At 38.7% G+C, this 23,619-nt stretch overlaps 1 protein-coding gene across 2 annotated transcripts in view; it reads right to left on the reverse strand.

Annotated features, from left to right (window-relative positions):
* ZFAT (zinc finger and AT-hook domain containing) overlaps positions 1 to 23,619 on the reverse strand; it is a 276,495-nt gene that overhangs the window by 122,913 nt on the left and 129,963 nt on the right. For both annotated transcript variants that reach the window (XM_020997901.2, XM_078153759.1), the window contains exons 6-9: positions 20,030 to 21,492; positions 18,924 to 19,156; positions 9,088 to 9,175; positions 4,474 to 4,623 (exon numbers count right to left, since the gene is read on the reverse strand). In XM_020997901.2, coding sequence (XP_020853560.1) covers positions 4,474 to 4,623; positions 9,088 to 9,175; positions 18,924 to 19,156; positions 20,030 to 21,492 — 1,934 coding nt within the window. The remainder of the gene's footprint in view (positions 1 to 4,473; positions 4,624 to 9,087; positions 9,176 to 18,923; positions 19,157 to 20,029; positions 21,493 to 23,619) is intronic.

The following is a 23,619-nucleotide window of genomic DNA, read 5'->3' on the forward strand; positions in this document are numbered from 1 at the left end:
CGAATAAAGAAGTGAGCTTGAGGTTTGCGGTCATATAAGATAACAGTAATGTATGACAACAGGGAGTGTAACTACCTAACCCCTATTATGCTTCTCTCTCCTCTACCAAGGGAAAAGATCCCCAAACAAGAAAGGTGGTTAACAAAAACAATAAAACTTATAACATTACTAATGTGAAAATATGTTTAATAGGAATGTAAATGTATAGCCTATATCAGATTGTGTGCCATCTTGGGGAGGGAGGGGGAGAAAAATTTTAAACTCAAAAGCTTATGGAAGTGATTGTTGATAAATCAAAATAAATTAATAAAAAAATTTAAAAAACAAACAATGAAGAGAAAAGAGAAACCCACAGCAAGCAAAGACATGGTAAGGGTTGCTAGATACTCTCAAGAAGTTTGAGTCATCAGCATGAGCAGAATCAAATTCCAAGGTACATGCAGAACTTGCAGATGAAGTTGCAGATCTGCTGTCAATGACCTTTGTGGAAGAGCAGGGAAGGGGGAAAGACACCAAATAATCAGAGATGGACAACTGTCCCAATTCTCAAAAAGGGAAAAAAGTTTTAATAGAAGGGATTCATGCTTTAAAGAAAGCCTGAACAAGTGACTGAGGATGAGATCCTTTCCAGCATTTATGACTAAACTGTAGAGAAAAGAAAGAAAGTGACCTAGTTGTATAGCACTTAGATCAATCAGTGGGATTAGAAGTATAAAAATTTGCTTCAGGGATTTCTCATTATGTGATCTGCAATTAAAAAAAGGCTGGGGGGAGGCCAGATAGAGCTGTTTGCATTAGCAATGAGACAAGAAAAACCAGAATGAGAATAACATGGAAAAAGCAAATTAGGTAACATCACTGATGATGTGGGATCCAAGGAAACTTAATTGAGTCACAACTGATAGAAATTAGAGCACAGGTTCTCAACCTAATTAATTGATATTGGATTTTAAAAAATATCTTGATAACTATTTCACTATACATATATATGTATGTATACACACACATATACATACATACATATTATATGAATTTAAAAATAGTATTTTGATAAGAGATCCATAGAATTCACCAGCCTGCCAAAGGGTTCCATGGCGCCCACGAAAAAGATTAAGAAGCTGGGAAAGAGAGAGATAAGAGGAGCTTGACTATCAGCTGCTACCCTTTGGCAAAGGCAAAAAAGTGCTGGTAGCATAGTATTTCAATTCTAATCGACAGTGTTTTAAACTGAAAGGGAAGGGGGAAAAAGGAAAACTGTCTATGAGGTACCCACACAAGAAGGTACCATAGAGAGTAGCAACAACATAGGAAATGGAGATATTCAGTAATTCAAAGGAGAACAAAATGCAAGAAAAAAATCTAGCAAGAAAACTGGTAGCCTCAGACATCTATCTGAAGCCAGGTAGTATAGTAGGTATAGCCCTGCATCTGGAACATGGAAGACTTGAGTTTCAAACCTGCCACAGATACTTAATGTGACCCTGAGCAGGTCATAGGATCATAGCTCTAGAGCTGAAGAGACTTCAGCAGCCATCTAGCCCAATACCCTCATTTTGACAAATTAGGAAACCAGGGCCCAAAGAGGACAGTAACATGGTTAGTGTCAAAGGTGGGATTTGAACCCAGGTTCTCTGGCTCCAAAGCCAAGGCTCTGCCTCTCCAAAACTCAAACTAGCTGCTGAAAACTGAGATCAAACCAGAAGCCTTTAGATATTCAAAATAATTTTCTCTCAACTTCTGTCAGTCTCTTGTATAAAACAGGGGAGCAAAAAAGCTCTTATTTCACAGGGCTGTTGTGAGTATCAAATGAAATAATACATGTAAAACATTGTCAATTTTAAAGGAATATACACATGTTATCTATTATTATCGTTGTGATAATGATTGTCATGAATATGCTTGAAGTGTGTGCAATATGTGAATTAAATATCCTTAGACAAGGAAATGAATTTGACCTCACAGGAATCTTTAAGACTTTCTGGAATGAGAAGCATGTCTAAAATATGGCTAAAAGGGGGTGGTAGAGAGACAATGTATATAATAAGATCTACTCAATCTGAGGAAACCCAGGAACCCAACGGAAGTCTTTCTGTCTTCTGATTCATGCATAAAGGGGAGGATCATTATGGCGAGCATCTGTGGGAAGTTTACAATAGGAAGAATAGAAGCTATAGTGCCTTCACAGTATCACTAAATATCAGCAGGACAAAAGGATAAAACAGAAGGGGAGTTTGGGAAAAGATAACAATCAAGGCATTGTGGCAATACAATAGTGATGGGGGACTTTAATTATATAGGCATCTACTGGAGCTCTATCTGATAAAAGCAGAGCAATTGAAAATGTCGGTTCAAATTAATAATCATTTTATCCTCAAAAAGCTGGAGAAAATGACAAGGAAGACACTATTCTGACCTAATTCTCACCATCCAGGAAAAATTAGTTATTGAAATAAAAATGATGGGAATCTTGAAGCAAAGTGATCACTCCATCCTTGATTTTACACTACAAAAGTAGAAGGAAGGAGCAGCTAGGTGGCACAATGGATAGAGCACCAGCCCTGGAGTCAGGAGGACCAGATTTCAAATCTGGCCTCAGACACATGACACTTACTAGCTATGTGACCCTACGCAAGTCACTTAACCCCACTGCCTAGCCAACAACAACAACAACAACAACCACAAAGTAGAAGGAAACTGGGCATAGTCTAAAATAAACCTGAGATGTAGGGAGAGCTAATTTCAAAGGGTTCACAGTATTTTAGGTTCACCTAAAATCCTACAGGGCAAGGAGGGATTGCTCTCAAGAATGAAACTCCAAAGACACAAAACACTCCTAACAAGAAGAGAGCTGTCTAAAGAGACCTACTAGGTTGCAAAGGGAATTTGTCGATCAATTTTTATTTTAAAATGGAAAAAAGAGCAAGTAACAGAGGATGAATACAAAAATTTAGTCTGATCCTATGAGTTCTCCATGACTTTTTAAGGCCACTCTTATCCATGTGGTTCTTTCCATTGTCCTTTGTCTTGTGTGTCATTTCACTTCTTCTGAGATCAATGTTGTCTATGATTCACATAGTATTATCTAACAGAAGTGACTACAGTACTAACATGCTACTCCCTTGTACTAATTCTTACCCTAAGCGTTATTGCTCTACTTATACTTCTTTGATAATTAATGTATAGAAAACCAAAAATGAAAATTTCAGGAAGACATCTAAGAGAACTAATAAAACCAGACACTATCACACAGGGAAGGAGATTAAAAATAATTAGTTTTAAAATCCAATGCTTTGCTATATCTGCTAACCAGACTGATACACTTGGGCATTTGGATGTAGTACATCTGTGAAAGCTAACTCCTCTGATTCAATACTCTAGAAAGACTCAGAAAATTACTGGTGAAACAGTCATTGTGCTAGTTCTTTGGAACAGCCTAATTCGAGTCCATTCAGTAACTAATGAAGTCAAGGTCACATGTGCTATATCTGGGTAAGCCAATTACCTTCATTGTGATGCATGCCCAAAGATCATCCAAGTCTGACTAACCATTTCACAAATGGATATTATAAATAACAAAGCTACCAGTGGCAGGTTCTGAACGGTTCAGTGCAAATACTACCAGGAATCAGTGGAAACACAAATCAAAGCATATGCATTCTCCACAGACATTGAGTAGTATTATCTTGGTACATAAACAACAGCCCAAAGTATTTGGCAGAACAAATACTTCTCTAAAAGCTAAGTAATTTGATGACATAATAATACTCATTCTCACAAGCTCTGAAAGCAAAATTCCCAATTTCTTTCCCTAAACACACATTCTGTAAAAAAAAAAAATGGAGACAATAATGCTAATGGTACTGAAAATATTTTTCACACTCTAATTTTATGTTATTTGTAAATCCATTGAGAATGCCTATTCACAACTAATTCACTTGACCAAGGTAAGACATAACCATTTAATAGAGATCTAGTTTATTAACTCTCCTTATTTCATTTTGGGAAGTCTAAAAGAAGTGCTATTTATGATTCAAACATTAACTCCAGAAAATGATGCATGCTAGAATATGTGTACAGACATTCTTTTCTCTTTGCTTGCTGATTTCATTAAGCATCATTTAACTCATCAAGATAGTGTTTGCTCTCCCTAACAAAGTGATTAGGTGGTGCTTTTCTTTGCTCTTTAGTCTCTGTGGCCATTATTTCACAGCCTTTTGCTGTCACAATAATATCTAATGAAGACAGCTAAATAAAGAACCGTAGGAGTTGAGAAATGTCAACTCAGGCAGAATCTGCTAATTTGCTGATCGTAGCAGACTTAGGGACATGTGTCTATGAGGCACTGGAGAATTCCAACAGACCTAGATCTCCAGAGACCTGGCATTCATACTTCATCTAGTTCAATGTCACCCTAAGGAAGAATGTAAAGCTAAAATAGAAAGGTCATTATATTTCAAAAGCACACATAATTACCTTCATGCGCCCAGATGTGACGTTGAAGATCTGATCCATTCTTCATAAAATAAAAGTCACAATATGGACACTTTACAGCTCTCTTTCCAATTAGTCCTTTCAGTTGAACCCTCCTGCCAAGAATCTCAGAGATGGTGCTCATGGAAACCTCTAGAGAAAGAGAACAATAGGTCTAAGCCTCAAGAAAACTTGTTTTAACCTAGATGTAAATAAAAAATGAGGGCAGCTAGATGGCTGAATGGATAGAGCACTGGGCCTGAAGTCAGTAAAACCTTATTTCAAATTCAGTATTAGACAGCTGTGTAACCCCGGGCAAGTCACTTAACCTTTGTTTGCCTTAATCCACTGGAGAAGGAAATGGCAAACCACTCCAGAATCTTTGCCAACAAAACCCCATGGACAATATTAGAATGGTATGGTCCACGGGGGTCACCAAGAGTCAGACAGGACTGAACAACAACCACAGACAAAACATAACAATGAGACGTGCCTTGATCATTTTTGGTTCAAATCCTAAAAGAGACTTGGCTACACAAAGTAGCTTCCACTAATTTTATTTCAAGAAATGTCATAGTTAGAAAGGTCACAAGTGTATTTACATGGCATTTATATATTACTTGCACAGGTGAAATGTGTTGTTGCATGTGCCTACATAGGGTAGCATGCTTATTCTCTGTCCATTTTTAGTTTAAATTTGTTTATAGTTATTATTATTATTACTCGCCTTTTGAATTGTCACTTCTTTGTTTTTCAGTTGTTCATTTCTTTTCCATTCACTCACTACCAATAATCTAGGCTTCTTGTACCAACAATTATAGACAGACTACAGAAAGATGACAGAGAACTAGAATACATAGGGTTGAAAGCCATTTGCCAGATGGCAAATGGTTTCTATTATGCATTTTGGAGAAGAGTACATTAAAATACTGTTGCTATACATATCAAGTAAAACTTCAAGCTAATTATCACATTGAGACTATTGTGGTACAGAGGAAAGAGTAATGGATTTTAAATTAAAAGAAAAAGTTTTGAGTTCTGACTCTGATACTTATGAGCTGCACAACCTTGAACAGATCCCCCTAATGGCTAATGCTTTCTTCCTCCTCAATTCATCTTGAATTTACTTACAGTATCTATATAAATGTTGTTCCCCCTGCCCCCAGGAACTTGTAATCTCTTTGAGGGCAGAGACAATTTGGGATTTTTTGCTTGCTTTGTGACTGTTCCTATATCCCCAGAAATTAGCCCTGTGCCTTGTAGAATGAATGAGGACAATTTTACAACAATATTCTAGTCTAACCTTTCCAGACATAGCAGAATGTAGAGTACCTTTATCAGTACTTGTCAGTAAGAGAACCTTAAGCAGTGATAAGTACTTAATCAAATTTCTAAAGTAAAGCCTGGTAATAAATCCTTTATCCTTTTACCAAAGGCCTAACCACTTATAATAAGGAAACCAGGTCAAAGTTTAAGAGAAGATGCTAAACTCTGGGAAAATGGAGGTTACTCTGAAGTGTAGGCTCCAAATCCCAGTAACTGCCACAGCAGTTCTTGCCCTCTAGAGGTGGGCCACTTCCTGGATATTTTCTAAGCCAGGGGTTTTTAATCTTTTGTGTGTGTGTGTTACGAAAAGGCAAAAAAAGGTCCCTGCCCTCATGGGGACACAACAAGCAAACAACTCTATCCCTACAATATGTACGCAATGCATGTGGAGAGTAATCTCAGGAGGAGGGCACTGACTGCAGTGTAGAAGGGAATGAGGACAGGCCTCTTTTTGTACAGAGGACACTGAAGGTCAAGGAAGCTCAATAGTTTTTGATTCATCAGGTAGCTAGACCTTGAATTTAATTATATGTCCTGGGAAAGAAGAAGCCATCACTAGCCACGGAGGAACAGGGAAATTGTTAAGACTAGAGTCAGAAGTCACTTCCCCTGGGCTTCAGTTTCTTCATCTGTAAAATAGGGAAGATAGTGCTTCACTCTTTACATCACAGTACTACAATAAAGGGGGGAAAATCCTTTGTAAATGAAAAGTGTGACCTTTTTTTTAAGGTTTGCAAAGCACTTCACAAATATTATCTCACAGCCTCACAACCATTTCTGGAGGTGGGTATATTATTACCATCCCCATTTTACAGATGAGGAAACTGAGGGCGATGGAGGTTAAGTGGCTTGCCCAGGGTCACACAGTTTGTAAGTATCTGAGGCAGTATTTGAACTCAAGTCTAACTGAATCCTATATATAAAATACCACTTTGTGGCAATAAAGTAACACACAGTATGGCAATATATAAAGTAATAACTGCAGCATGTTACTGTTATCCAGAAATGTATCCCTTAAAAATACATACACACACACACACACACACACACACACACACACACACACACACATGCACACATACACACACACAACAAAAGAAAAAATTTCTAGTTTCAATGTGTTTTATTTTCATTTTCTTGGCCTGAATTCTCCTATTAGATAGTTAACTTCTCTACACCTCAAGAAAAAAAAATCCATACACAAATCTTCGCTTTGGAAGCTGCCCCACAGTCCTGCACCTCTCCAACTTCCCCTCCTGGATTTGGACACATATTTTCACTGCCACCAAGAAGGCTGGTCCTGGCCCAGCTTTGTATCCGCACCAAGCAGTAAGAGCTTAAATGCTTGTTGACTGATTGACTGGCTAAGTTCTCTCTAAAGTGCTTTCTAGCTAAAACATGTTTTGGTCCTGAGAATGGCCATCTCACAGGATGCCCCAGCCCAAGCTATAGGCACTAGTTGGGGATTCAGAGATTACAAAGACATGATAGCTTGCATTTAGATATTGCTGTCACATTTGCAAAGCGCTTTACAAATATTATTTGAACCTCACAACAATGCTGTGAGGTAGGTGCTATCATTATCCTCATTTTACGTGTATGGAAACTGAGGCAGCCAGAGATCATATTAAGTGACTTGCCCAGCCTCATACTGCAAGTGGCTAGATCTGAACTCAAGTCTTCCTGACTCCAGGTCCAGCACCCCACACACTGCGCCACCTGGCTGTCTCCTCGTGATTCTTGCCCCGTCACCTCTGAGTTGTGGAGTTAGAAGACCAGAGTTCAAAAAGTATTAACTAGTGTGACTTTGGGCTTTGCTGCACTATGTCTCAGTCTTCTCATCTGCAAAATAGATAAAATAATACTTTGTACTACCTACTTACTGGAAGTACTATGGAAATGTGAGTTTTATTACAATATTGTTAGAGTGCTAGGATCCAGATAATACCTAGCAGAATCTGTTAGGTACCCTAGGAGAGGTAAAAAGTGCTGTGTGATGATTTCTGCCTCCAGGCTTCCTTCAAGTCTCAGTGAAAAATCTCTTTTCCTGCAGGAAGCTTTTCCCTATTCCCTTTAGGGTGTTCAGGGAAGACTAGCAGCTCTGGTGTGAAGCCTTTTTTCAGGGCTAACCAATTACCTTTGGTGTCCACCTGTCACCCAACTCTCATCTGTGGCTCTAAGAAATTATAGCATGCACAGCAGCCACACTGTGGTAAACCATCTTGACAGATGTGTTAAATCAGGATGGGGGTGAATGATAGGCCTCAAACCCATCAGCGAGTTAGGTGGATGTCTACCCCAAGCATGTGAAGACGTCCCCTGGCAGACTGGGCAAATGAGAACAATTTGTTTCAACAGCCATGAAGGTGGCTGAAACAGGCACTACAGAGCACTTAAAGCTTGGTCAGACACAGAAGACACAAAGGTCAGTCACTGCATCTCAGGCCCTCATCAGCAGTCTTGGCTTTTGTCCTGCCACTGGACTTCGATGACTCAGGAAGAGAGAGTGAGGCTGATGACTTTGTGCAACTCTGCCTCACTCCAATCCAAGTCACATACAAGTCACAGCATCACTTCGTGATGTCATTGGCCCTCTTTGTAAACTAAAGATGTACAACAGTGTGTCACAGATACCTATGGCTGCCTGGTAAAGCTTCTGGGTCCCTTCTCAAATTAATTTTCAAATGCATAAAATAAAATACATATGATTACAAAGGAAACCAATTATAATACTAAAAAAATAGGTATCAGAATATTAATAAAAAAAGAATAATAACAAATTCACCAACCCCAAATTAAAAAGCCCTGAAAACCAAGTTTATATGAGTGCTGCTTTAAAGGCTTAAAGGAACAATATATGTCCATATCTATATACATGTATATGTATACATGTGTATATACATGTTATATATATATATATATATATATATATATATATATATATATATATATATATACACTATGTATAAAAAGCTTTGTAAACTGTAAAATGCTATAAGTAGATAGAGATCTATAGGTGTATATATGTATATATGTATATACACACACACATACATACCATTTTGTGTGTGTGTGTGTGTGTGTGTGTGTATGTGTGTCAAAGGAGAGAGAAAAAATCTATTAAGGAAATTGGCTTTCCTTCCTTTCATTTCATTTGGAATAGTCAGTGAGCAATGCTATGTTTTATAAAACACATCAATTCTGCTCAAATATGATTCCTTCAATCAGCATTCTGTAAGGTGAAAATTATCCCTCCTTCCCTTATATTTCTTCTGAACAGCTTTTACTCACCAGGATGGTTTGTCTTGATGTGTGATTTTATCAACCTATCTTCTGAAAATGACTTCTGGCACACTGGGCAAGAATAACTCCTTTTGTCCTTAAATGGAAAGAAAACATAATCAGTTAGCAACACTGTAAGATATAAACCTGGGCTCTGAAAAGCACATCTCTCAACAAATCTGCAATTAAGAAGCTCAGATGTAAATCTCTGTTTAAATTATCCCTAGAATGATTGTTTTAGAGACAACTCTTGAAAATATTGCAGCCTTTGTGAATTATCTTGGGCTCTTTCTCTTCCTGTCTACTGAGCTCCCCCTTCATGGCCATACTACTGCTCATGAATATTTGTAACACAGAGAGAATTTATGAAGGAGACAGAGTTAAATGGGTACCAGGTGATTTTGCTACTTTCCGATAGTTAGGTGGGAGAAGGGAGCTTTAACAAATAACAAGACAATTTAGTGCTGTATTTGTGGATTTCATTCATAAGTGGTCATTCTTGATGCCCTCTCCTCACCTACGCAGACAACTTTAGGAAAGACAATTAAAATTAAAAACTAGCAGCAATAGAAAACAACAGCAGAGTAACATGAAACCATAGACTCAGAGTTGGAAGAAGGATCTCAAGGTCATTTAGTCCCACCACTAACCAAATCATGAATTCTACCTATGATATCACCAAGAAGCAGTGACCTAACTTTTAGATCTACCTACAATGATAAAGACCTCACTACTCTCCTGAATTGGCCCATTCAACTTTTAGACAACTTTAATTGATAGGAAGTTTTCCCTTATAGTCAGCTGAAATCTGCCTCCTTATATATTGATGACCATGATATCTGAAGGAAAGAAAATATATGTATCAATGTGCATTGATTTGTATCATATTTTTAAAGTGTCTGTTGTTATTCAATCATGTCCAATTCTTCATGACCCCACTTGTGGTTTTTTTGACAAAGATACTGGAATGGTTTGCCATTTCTTCTCCAGCTCACTTTACAGATAAGGAAACTGAGGTACACAGGATTAAGTAACTTGCCCACGGTCACACAGCTAATAACTGTCTGATGCTGGATTTGAATCAAGCCTTTCTGATTCCAGGCCTGTCACCCTATCCATGGTGCTACCTAGCTGCCCATTTAAAATTGTCACTGATCTCTTAATAGCCCAATCCAATTGTCTTTTCTCAGTGTTATCTTCATATGATGTTTGTCCCTTCATTAATTCTCAATTCTTATTCTTTTTAACCTCTCTGCAGCATCTAACACTGCTGACCATTCTCTTTTAAAATACTCTCCTTTCTAGATTCTCCTGACCCTGCTATCTCCTGTTCCTTTGCTTCTTGTCTGACTCCTCAATCTCTCTTGCTGCAGCTCCTCTATCATCCATATCTCATCTCCTAACTATTGATATACCCCAAGTATCTAATCTGAGCTCTCTTTTGTACTATTTCTATACTCTCTGGGAGATGTCATCAACTGCCATGAATTTCAATCATCACCGCTATTCAGATGACTTCATACCTTTACATCTAGCCCTAATCTCTTTTCTGAGACCTAGTCCTGAATCAACAACAGCCTCATGGTCATAACAAGTTGCATGGCTTGTAGAATTTCAACCTCAATATGTCAGATGCAGAATTCACTGTTTTCCCTTCTCTTTCTCCAGCTCTACCTCTCTGCTTAAGCCTCCTGCTTCTGTCAAAGGCACCATTACCCTTCCACAACCCCTTCTTGACTCTTTGCTCTCCTTCACTGCATATATCCAATCAGTTGCTAAGTTTTATAAGTCCTACCTCACATCTCCTTTTCCTAGAGTCTGAGAATCAACAAGCATTTATGTTCTTACTATGTGCCAGGACTAAATACTGGGGATGTGAAGAAAGGCAAAGAACAGTTCCTGCCCTCAAAAAGCTTACATTCTAATGGAGGGAAACAACATGTAGATATCTAGATACACACAGAGTTGAAGATAGTTAGTTTCACAGGGGAAGACATTAGTGGCTGGGGGACAGGGAAAGGCCTCCTAAAGGTGAGATTTGAGCTGAGCCTTGAAAGAAACCTGGGGAACTAATAAGCAAAGGTGAAGGAAAAGAGCACTCCCAGAATAGGACAAGCCAGAGAATAGATGGGAATGTTCAAGGAACTCCAAGTAGGCCACTATAGCTGAATTTTAGAATATGTGAAGGGAAGAAAGTCTAAGTAGACTGGAAAGGAAGGAAGGAGTCAACTTATGAAGAGCTCTAAATGATTATCCTGAATGCAATAGGAAATCACAGGAGTTCATCGGTCAGGGAGGAGGCATTGTCAGACCCACACTTAAGAAAAATCACCTTGGTGACTGACTGAAGGATACATTGGAGTGGGGACAAATGAGACAAGAAAAATAGTTAGAAGGTTATTGCAATAGTCCAGGCTAGAGATGCAGAGAGGCTACACTAGGGTGGAAGCCATGTGAGTGGAGAAAAAGGGGACATATACAAAAGATGTTGTGAAGGCAGAAGCACCAAGATTTCACAATGGATTGGTTCTCTCCACTCCTGTAGCTACTGTCTTAATTCAGAGGCCACTATCTCATCTAACCTAGATTTTTTCAGGAGCTTCCTCTTTGATCTCCCTTCCACAAATTTTTATCCATTCTAATGCATCTTCCAATCAACTGACAAAACCATCTTCCTAAAAGCACAGGCACAATCACACCATCAAGAAATTTCATGGCTCCCTGTTAGATGGAGAGAGAAATAGAAACTCCTCTTCTTTTGGTAGTTAAAGCTTTTCATCGCTGGACTCCAAAGGTGTCTTTCCAAACTTCTGATTCACTCTGTACTCCCCTTCACAGCCTTTGATTCAAACTGGTATTCCTTCTATTTTTCATTCATGACATTTCATCTCCCACCCTCCATATCTTTGCACAACCCTGGAATTCCTTCTCTCCTCACCTTTGTGTCTTAAACATTTGGTTTATTTCAAAGCTCAGCTCAAACTCTCCCTCATATAGAAAGCTCTTCCAGATCCCCCCAGGGGCTGGTGCCTCCCTCTGGAAAGTATCATATATTTGTTTCCTACATATTTTACAGATACTTTTAGGTGTACAAGTTGTTTCCCCCGGTAGAATTTAAGTTATTTGAGGGCAAAGAAGTTTTCATTTTGTCTTTGTAATCTCAGTACCTAACAGTGCCTGGCATATAGCAAGTGCTTAATAAATACTTTCTGATTGTTTCAGAATACTCCAACTTATAAATGACACCTGAAACCAAGGAGAAAAAACAATGCATCTTCTTATTAGCAAACATCACAAGAGGCACTGATTCCAAGAAACTATTATCCCTTATATAGCCAAAAGTCCTTCAGAAAATGAAACCCTTTTTTTCCCTCCTCTCAGTGACTTGCTAATGAGATATTTCTGAATACTGGGGCTTATGATCGTTCAGTCCCCTCCATTTGAAAGCTCCTCTCTCAGAAGTAGCACCACACCCTCCCCTTCAGTGTCTGCCTGTCAATCGTATAAGCCTATGAAGTCTGTCCAGCTTAGGTTGAATCTTTTCAAGTTGTTTATACAAGTCGACCCTGAAGACTTTTTCTTAGGTCACATCATTAGTTCAGTGCTTTTAAGCAATCTTCTGTCACCATCCTTCTGGGTTCTTGTTACTGAGCCAGTCCTTCAGAGTAACCCCATCACTTTTAGCACCAGCTCGTCAGAATTGCTGTTCTAAACTCTATTTCAGAATTCACCTGGGGCACTCAATTGGCATTGTGGAGGAGAAGGCCCATCCCATTGCTGGGGAGCTCACCATGCCCTTGTCATTCATGTTGACAGAGGTATTCTGAAGGGCTTTGATCAGGTTTACAACAGTATCTCCCTCACAGCCTTAGCGATTTCATTTTCTCTCCCTGATACTCTGAAAGCAATTTATCCCATAGCTTATCAGGGTGTCTGTTTTTCATGATGTCTTTGAAGATTCTCAGAAGGGCACAGACAGTAGGCAAAGGGCCCTGGGAGACAAAGCCACTTTGGTGGAGTCTCTGAATTCATTTGCTCATTTCAAAATCTTGGTCTAGATAGGAAACGAAAACCTAAATTGCCATACACCTTAACAGGGATTGTCAAGAGTTTCTCAGGAAGGCAGAAAGTGTGAGATTCACCCTGTTACAATTGTTAAAATGGCCACCCTTTACAGTATATATATATATATATGTCAGAATGACTTATAAGTGATCTGAAACTTTTGAGGAAACTGAAGCATCAGCATGAGCGGCAGTGTGAAGACTGAGAGTAAAGAATCAAGATGCCAAGGAAATGAGAGAGGCTCTCTACCTTGTTGTGTGCCCTCAGGCTAAATGCCGATTCTTCTGCAACTGAGTCACATATGTCTGCTAACCTCCAAACTAATATGACATTCAAACCCACAGGCCTCTCATGTTCATAGACAGTCAGTGAATGCTAAACCTTCCTCACACAAAAAACAAAGCATACAATTTGAGAAAACAGAACTATCCCTATAAAATGTCTAAAGGCAAAAGGCAAAAAAAGGAATGGAAATGGTATGAACTTGGTATTAATGACAAAAGGTACAGTGACATGACAGGCAACTAGATGGTGCAGTGGAAAGAGTGACAGTCCTGAAGTCAGGAAGTCTCATTTTCTTGAGTCCAAATCTGGCCTCAAACACTTACTAGCTGTGTGAGCCTGGACAAGTCACTTAATCCTGTTTGACTCAGTTTCCTCATGTGTAAAATGACCTGGAGAAGGAAATGGCAAAGCACTCCAGTATCTTTACCCAGAAAACTGCAAATTGGATCATGAAGAGTCAGACACTACTGAAACAACTAAACAACAGTGACATGGTCCCAAATATTCTGGTTCTCTTCCTTACCATGTCAGAAAATATTATCAGAGTTTTCCAGTACTTAAAGTTCATTTCTAAAAGTTTTCTCCAAAGAGCCAATATGAGTTTATTTTTTTTTCTAGCAAAGTTTGACTGGATGGCCAAGACTGGATGGCCTCGTTAACTTCCTAGCAATTTATTTTTGGTATGGGGATTTTTTAGATTTTTTTTAAACCCTGAGCAAGTTAATTTCTCTTGACTCTGGTTTGTTGTTCTGTAAAATGGGAATAATAAATACTTGTACTAACTAAATCATAGGACTACTGTGGAAAGAAGTTTTTAAACCTTAAAGCACTACATGAACGCTATACATAAATACTAGAGAAAAAGACAGATAGATCTTGATAGGTCCACACTATTGACCACTATTACACCCATGGGCAAACACTTTGTGAAAATACTATTGGGATTTCCATCTGTAACAAACATTGTCCAGAGCAGACAATGGGTTCTAATTTATCAAGGAAAAAAGAATCACTTAGTCATGTCAATGACCATGTTGCTCCACATCCTGCATTAAAGTCTTGCTTCATCAGAACATGCAAGTCGTTCTGGGTTCCCAAAGGCCACACCAGTAGAGCACATATTCTGAGAGATTTTACCAAGTGGCATAGGCTTTGGACAGGCCCATTATGTCTTTCATTCAGGACCAGCCTAGCTTCAGTATAGAAAGTTTTATCCAGAAAACTCATGAAGACTATGTACTAAATTGTAAAAGGGATCACCCCAGGAGAACGCAGGCTCCTTGAAGGCAGTAACTATTCTTCATTTTGTCTTAGCACACTGACTTACACAATGGAGATGCTTAATAAATCCTTATTGGACTGGACTGATAAAATCACAAATCTTTGAAGTATTAAACTAGTAATTGGTTTGAATACAGACTATCTATCCCGAAATATGTACAAGGCGAACCCCACCTCCAAATGAGATCTCTCTGAGAAAATATAAGTGTGTGTATACACATACATCTATATACATATAAACACACACTGAGATTATATATAATATATTCACATATAAGATTTTTCATTGTATACCTTTCAGGCATACATATGTATGTGTGTATACATATATATGTACATACATATACACACATATATGTTTACTGTAAAAGATTAAGTTAAAAATATCATTCATTTTAATCATCATCACTGTCTTCACCTTCTTCCGTTTAATTCTCATCCTCTTGTCAAGGAAGATTCAATGGTAGATCACCGAAAAAAAAAATTTTCAAGTCAGACTTGAGGGAAAAGCATACACTACATTAAAACCAATACAATATATAATCTCTTCTTCTTTTTCTACATGTAGGTTACTTTACATTGCTCTCTATACTTTTTTGTAATAATAACTCTTCACTTGTACACAGCGCTTTAAAAATTCCAAATCACTGTCTCCATAACAGTTTCTGCTAAGACACAGAACGGAAATAAATCTTCTAGATGAGGAAATTGGTAGGCAGGTAGGTTCAGCGACTTTCCCATGGTCATAAATCTGGGAAGCTATAAACACAGGATCGGAATCAAGTTCTTGAGTGCTAAAAATTTGTACACATGTTTAAAACATGAATAAGAATCATACAGGATAAAATGCCCAGACGTATTACACAGTTGACTAGTAGAAGGCATGCCCACATAGAAGAGATCACAGATATACTCAAGTTCCACAGTAATCATTAACTTCTATATCCCCAAATAGATTGCTAGGTCCTTGAAAACAAGAATAATATTTTCTATTTCTTTTCAATCTGCTCCATAGAATAAGAGATAAAAGAGGGACAGGTTTGATATTAAAAGATACAGAGGGAGGCTTCTACTGTGTTGAGTGGATCCTCTATAGAAAATTTAATAAAATATATGGAAAGAATCACAATGAATGAGAATTCAAGGGAACTGCAATCTTGTATTAGGTGAAGAAATACTCAAAACAATCAAATCACAGATCCACCAAAGTACAAAAGTCTCCTCCAAAGAATCTCATTCTGCGTGAAACTTGAGTCATTCTATGAATGCTGTTGGCTAATGGCTGACCGCCTTTCTTAATTCCATACCCAAAAGAATTTTGTTGAAAGCACAGAAATAGAAGCAGGCCCAAAATCACCAGATCAATAAGGAATTAGGATGAAGTTAGTGGAGTTCCAGATGTAAATCTGGTGAGAAATTGCAGTATATATCTTTTGTGTGTATGTGTGTGTGTAGACACACATATATTTTTGTGTATATATCCATATACATGTGTAAACACACATACCATATATACATATACATATATATATGTGTAAAATTGTTGCATACTGTCTCCTCATTTGGGATGTTTTGAAAGTCATGCCAGTGGAGTGTAAGCTCTGGGGGTTCTACCAAGCTGAAAGGGCTTCAAGTCAAAGTCCAGTGATGAAATGCACCTGCCTCTGGTGCCTAATTTTACAGTGTCTGTCTAGAACGTGGAAGTCCTTTACAACTGCTTGCTGATGGCTTGACCGTATGCCTGTCATCTGGGGATCACCCCTTGCTAAGCTCAAAGAGGCATACCCCCAACTTTTTTTTATTAGTTTTTTAACTAACTTTACTTCCATTTTAATTCAAATTTATTTTAATCTTATTTTAAGTACAACCACTCTCGACTTTCAAAGATTAGTTGCTAATTTATAGATCTGCAATATGCAGTAGTCAGGAAGAATATACAGAATAAGGAAATTACAGATGCTTAGAGTGTTAAAGTATGACAAGACTCCCTCCTTTGATCTCCTCTGGCTTCCTGTGAGGTAGGTAGTACAGGTACCCCATTTGACAACTGACACTCAGGGTCAAAGGGCCTTAGTGATTTGTCCAGAGTCACAGTACTTTTTGGTGGCAGAGTGGGGACAGGAACCCAGGATCCGAATTCCAATTCATGATGCTTCCCTTAATGAGATCTCTTTATAAAGTCAAATGACTGGTGCTTCAGTTTACCCACTTATAAAACGTGAATGAAAATAAGCTGACTGGGTATGAGGACATCTCCCTGATCCTCTCCACAGGCCAGAATCACTATTTAGGTGGGACAGCCAATGCTGCTATAGTTAGCACAAATGCAGAGCAGAATTCTGAACCCAACTCCTGTCACTCACAGCATAACAGAAGGTCACAAGCGAAACGACAAATTATGATTCATAAGGCACATTACACTGGTAACTCCATATAGTTAGGGAGGATTTATTTTGTGTCACATCTGAGTATAACTACAAATCCAATTAAAAAAGAACTATACCTCGGGCCAAATTCTTATGGCATGTAACTGTGAGAATTCTCAAATGTGTCTCAGGTGTCAGTCTCTTGAGGAAGATTAACATTTGCGCATATAGACATTTTTTTTGGACTATACAATATACTATGAAATAATTAAATTTTATAAAAATAATCTATGAAATAATTAAACTTTATTGGTACATTTATTAAAACAACCTGAATTAATGTATCATGTTTTAAAAGCAACCAAAGGTCCCTACACATATTATCTCATTTACTGTAACATTTCTGAGAGAGGAGATGGTGTAAAGAATGATAAGATCATAGATTTAGGGGCAGAAGGGACCTCAGACACCATCTACTCCAAGCCCTTCATTTTAAAAATGAGAGAACTGGGATCAAAAGAGGCTAGGGCTTGTGCTCAATGACAGGATATTCTCACTTTAGGTTGAATATTCCCACTTTGGAGATGAAAAATGGTAGGCCTATAGAATAGGACATTTGAAGTTATTATTTCAAGAGAATCTCATCAGTGGGGGATATGCATTTCCTAAAATAAATCCTATGTCAATGTTCATTAATGTACCTAAAGCCATATGTTCCTTTCTCCTCTTGCAAAAAAAAATTACAATTTGATTTCCAATTGTAGCATGATTCAGAAGCATTAAAATAATAAAATCACACCCAATATCACTCATAAAACTCTAGTAAGACAAACTGAAATTTAAAAAGTGTGTATATAATTACTTCATTTGTACAATTTGTAAAAGCATTTGAATACAGGGGGGCATACAGATAATTATAATATATAATACTATGTGTGCTTTATACATACGCTGTATAACGTTTAGAAAGATAAGCTGATGGCCCAAACTAATGAAAACAAGAACCTTGGAATCATCAATGTACAGCTGGAAGAAGCCTTGAGCATGATTTAATCTGACCTCTTCTTTTTATGGAAGAGGAAACTAAAACCCTAAGAAGGCAAGTAGGACATTCATTTACCATAAAGATGGGAAAGAATCACCTCAAAAGTATTCATTCATTCATGAATCTATACGCCCAACATCCATTTATTAAATCATGAGAGCAAAGACACATCTCACCCCCCTGAGAATAAATACAACTCAGTGACAGCAGTGAAAATTAAAGAAAGAAAATTTCTTTGAAAGTATGCATTTGTGGGGCAGCTAGGTGGCGCAGTGGACAGAGCACTGGTCTTAGATTCTAGAGGACCTGAGTTCAAATCACATAACACTTACTAGCTGTGTGACCCTGGGCAAGTCACTTAACCCCACTGCTTAACAACAACAACAACAACAAAAACAGTATGCATTTGAGAGATCTTGGTATATGTCCATACAGGTGTGCCTTGCTTTGTACAACAACTACATTAGCTGTAAATGCCCCATACCTTGAAAGAAATTTTATAATGAATTATTTTAATAAATCAAAGCAAAAAAGCAGGCACTTAGAAGTGAAGTGCTTCTCTAAAGAGCACACAGGTAATAAAGTAACAGAGTAGGGACTCAAACCTAGACATTCCTACTTCCCATGGAGTGACCTTTCCCGGTAGAACGCGCTGCTTTTCAAGATCACCAGATCTTCACCCTCCCTTTTTCAACGTTTTGGTCTTGATGATATACATTGGCTTTTCCCAAAGCAAGGCACATAGATGTACATATATAGGTAAGAAAACTGTCAACAAGCCTAGAGCACAGAGTGTCACTTACCAGCTCAGTATGAACTTTAAGATGCGCCTGTAGTTTATATTTATCTGGAGTTGAGTAGTCACAGCCTTCAGTGGGACACTGCAGCAAGATATTGCTATGTTTCTGAATTACATGACGTTTAAGGCAGTTTTTGGTGATAGAAGAATAGTTACACTGGGAGCAATAATACAGATGTTCTCGAGTGTGGGTGCGGACGTGCATATCAAAATGTACCTGATACCAAAAGAGTTTGCCTAGGGAAAAAAAAAGTGACACTTTTAGTTCAGGATTCTTGCTCCCTCAAGTTCCAGTAAAAATTGCACCTTTTCCATCACATTGTTATTGATGAAGAGCAGCCCCCAAAGGCAAAAAGGATTTGCACTGCAAGCAAGCTTTTCTTCTTACCTTGCCATAGAAAGTGACAAAGAATTTCTGAGTTCTAATGCTATTATTTGTAAAAGCTCATGTTTACTTAGCACGTTATGATATCATGTTTATAAAGTATTCCTTCATAACAGTATTGTGAGGTCAGTACTGCAATTATCATTATCAACTTTGGCAGATAAAGAAACCGAGGCTCAGAGAGGTTAAATGATTAGTCCAAGATCTCAAAGTTAATAATAATAATAAGAGGTCAGATTGACAAAGCTGAGCTTTATATAATACACTCAGTGCTCCATCCATACTGGACAGGTCTCTGCTCCCTGAATAAATACCCAGTACTTTCATTTCTCAGTAACTTCACTCAAACTAGCCTGGAATGTCTCCTTTGCCTCTTTTTCCTCTTTTCACCTGCCAAATTGCTTCCAATCCATTAAATCCATCCAAAACTGGAGTTATAATACTTCCTCAAATAAATACAATTCCTTAGGGTTATTTACTATAACCCCTGTAAACTAAAAAAAAAAAACCTGTCTTCAAACATATATATTAAAGGGATCAATTTATGGCTTTTAAGATTAAAAACTGCCACTAGGGTAAAGATTAATTGTCCATTAGAAAGTATTCCTTGATGACAATAGAAATACAGAAGTACACAGCAAGCACTTGAAGAGAGAGCCAAATGAGAAGGGACCATTACAAAAGAGAGTTTCAAATTGCTATACACTAAATGCGCTTTTCCTTACCACAATATTCACACTCCAGATCCCCATAGACCTTTCGGATCCTCTCACACATGCTGGTATTCATCTGTCTCTTTTGTAAGTTGTCCAAGACCTGCATGAATGCAGCGGTTCTAGTCTGATGCTCTGAAGATGGAGTAGTACAAGAATCAGGCTGCGGACTGACATGTGCATCACCACTGGCGGCTGCTGATGGAGGCAGCTCTGTGGCTTGGGCTGAGTTTGGGGTAGGGGACTTTCTTGCTTCCAGTTCAGTAAGGGAAAGGGCAACTGTATTTTCTCCTTCAGCCACAGTGCTCTCATTACTGGTATTCTCCTGATTTGGCTCAGCATTTTTTCCCCTGGGCAACAGTAGTGTCATTTCTTCACCCTGAATAGCATTAGCTGAGTCTCCAGGCTGGCCTTGCCCGTCATTTTTAGAAGGTGCCCGAGTCTCAGCAGGAGCAGAGGTATTATTTTTCAGTAGGAAATCCTCTGAAACCACATGTGAATGGAGCTCAGAGGTTGCTACATCGGTTGCCAGTTCACATGACGGCACAGTTACATTTGCTCCCTGAGGGATCTCCAAGTCCAAGGAAGAAGTGGTAGGGACTTCTACATGGCTCATGTGGCTGCTTCCATTCTCCTGGTTTGCTTCCCCAGGGCTAGTGCTTTCCTTTTGTGGGTCCACGGCCTGGAACACAAATTCACCTCCCACCGGAGGCAGCTGATCTCCAACAGCTTCTTGCTGGATGTCACCACCAGGTTCCAGAAGACAGAAACTCTGATTGATGGAGTCATTGAACACTGCAGCCTCCTGTAAGCTGGCGTGTACCTCTCTGATATGGGAGCGGAGTCGTATGGAGCTAACAAACTTCTTCAGGCAGACAGAACAGACATACACAAAGGGATGCTTCCTGACATGGAGCTCGAGGGCCTGGTACTTGGTGGCCCCGTGGCCGCAGAGCTCACAGGCGAAGGGCCACTCATCCCCGTGGACCAGCATGTGTCGGTCCCGGTCCAGTTCGTTCTTGAACTTGCGCTCACAGATGTGGCAGTCGTAGAGGAGCTGCCTCTTGCCTTCGCGGGTCATCAGGCGGAGCTCGTCAAAGGCTTCTTTCACTTTCTTGTCCTGCAGGTCATGCGTGTCTCTGATGTGCTTGATGAGGTTTTTGACATCTGAGTACTTCTTCTTGCAGAAGCGGCAGTGCTGTTTGATCTTCTTGTGGACACGCTCAATGTGAACTTTGAGGTGGCCCTTGCTCAGGCAGGTGAACACACAATAATCACAACTGAATTTCTCCCCTGTGTGTTTCCGCAAGTGGACATTGAGGTTGGCTTTGATGGCACTGGCGTAGCTACAGTGGGAACACTTATAAGGCTTTTCATTGGTGTGGATTCTCAAATGGGCCTGGAGGGAGTGCTTAAATTTGAACACTTTGTTGCAGTATTCACAAGTGAAAATTTTGAGCTGAGTGGGACCTAATCTAGAAAAAAAAATCAGGATTTAGTTATGGTTAGAGGGCTGAGCTTAACGAAATAGCATGTGCAAAGTCTGATAATGTTAAGTTCCCTTTTCATGAACCAAATATTAGACACATGAAAGAGAATTTAATAAGAAAAGAAATGAATGTACAGTAAATGCCATGCATTGCAATCACTAGCTGTCAGCCTGTTACTTATTACCATTAAATAATGTATCTCAAAAATGAATTTCATGTATTCCATCATATTTTTATTTTGCTCACTTAATGCTATCTACTTTCATAGAGTAAATGAAAGCTGCTAATGCTTCCCTGATTTCTCCAGCTAGAAATGCTAGTTGGGTCATCTGATGTAACAGTATTCCACATTTCTCTTGTGTATTTTTCACGTGCTAATATGTTATTATATGTAACTCTGTGCATTTTATAGCCCTCAACTAGTTAGAAAGCTCCTTGAGGGCAAGGTTCATGTACTACTCATTTCTCTATTTCCCCCATACACACCTAGCATGGTGCATTATATATAGTAATAGTAACTTGGTGCTGTATAGCACTTTAAGATTTACAAAGCATTTTTGTGAAGCAAACATTATCCCCATTTCATAGGCAAGGAAACTGAGGCTGAAAGAGGTTAAATGTTTGAAGAGGTCACAGAATGTCAGTGTCCAAATTTGAAGCCAAGTATGCTGGCTGTAAGGACAGCACTTCTCTCTGACATCATGCTGCCACTATGTGTTTCAATCAATTAGCCAACCAAATAAGCATTTATTAAGCATCTAGTATGTATCTACTACACATATAAGTACAAGGTGTTGTGCACACATATTCAGGAAATGAAACAACCCCTACTCTCGTGAAGCTTATTTTCTCTTGGTAAAGATAATATGTATGTTTATAAATATATACATAATAAAGATAAAATACAAAATAAATACAAGAGAATTAAGTCAAAGTAATTAGATCTTTAGCAGCTGGGGGTAAAAGGAGATCTCAGAATAGGCTTCATGTAGAAAGCTTTATCTGTCTTTTGAATGAAAGGGGGATTCTATTAGGAAGAGGAGAGGAGGGAACACATCGCAGACTTGGAGACAGTCCGTGCAAAAACATAGATTCAGAGGATGAAGTGCTTTGTGTAAAGAACAAAAATATAACCAGTTTGCTTGGACTGTAAAGTGTGGGAAGGGGAGTAATGTACAATGGAGCTGAAAGGATAGATTAGGGAAAACAAGCGATAAAGGGCTTTCAAGGCAAGAGGTGTTTATATCTTACTCTAGAGGCAAGAGGGCACCATAAGAATTGACTGAGTAGGAGGATGACATGATAAAATAAACTTTTAAAGAACAGAGACTTGAGGCAGGGAAATCTATGAAGGGACCATTGAAAGATTCTAGGTGAGATAGGATAAAAGCCTGTGCTAACGTGGTAGCTGTGTGAGAAGAAAGGAAGGGTCAGATAGGAGAGGTGTAAACAGTAAGATCTGGCAATTAATTAGATATGTGGGGTAAAAGAAAATAAAGAGTGAAGGATAATGCCAAAATTACAGAACTAGGAGACTCAAACAATTGTGATTTCTTCAACAAAAACAGGGAAGTCTGGAAGAAGGGTAGGTTTAAAGACAATGAGTTCTATTTTGAACTTACTGAATCCCTAGGACATCCAGTTTGAAATGTCTACTAAGCAACTGGTAATGCAAGACAGAAGTTGAAAGCAGAGGGCCAGGAGTTAGATTTGGGGATTTAACTGATACTTAAATCCATGGGAGCTTATGAGGTCACTGAGACTGCAAATGTAGAGATGACCCACAACAGAGTTTTGGGAAATAACCTCAAGGTGGGGCATGATATGGATGATGAGCCAGCAAAGAAGCCTGAGAATAAGTAGTCATTCAGGAAGAAGGATAGATATCCAATGGAGAAGAGGGTGATGAAAACCGAGAGAAGATAAGAGAGTTTTGAGGAGGAGGAGGTAGTCAAGAGCATCAAACATAGCAAAGAGCTCAAGAAGGCTGAAGCCTGAGAAAAGACCATCTGATTCAGATTCAGCAATGAAGACATCACTGGTAACTGAAGGAACAGTTTCAACAGAGTAATGAAGTCGAAAACAACACAGCAAAGGTCAGACGACTAAGCG

The sequence above is a fragment of the Phascolarctos cinereus genome, unplaced genomic scaffold (assembly GCF_003287225.1).
Source record: "Phascolarctos cinereus isolate Bilbo 61053 unplaced genomic scaffold, phaCin_HiC Scaffold_4;HRSCAF=312, whole genome shotgun sequence".
Lineage (NCBI taxonomy): Eukaryota > Metazoa > Chordata > Mammalia > Diprotodontia > Phascolarctidae > Phascolarctos > Phascolarctos cinereus.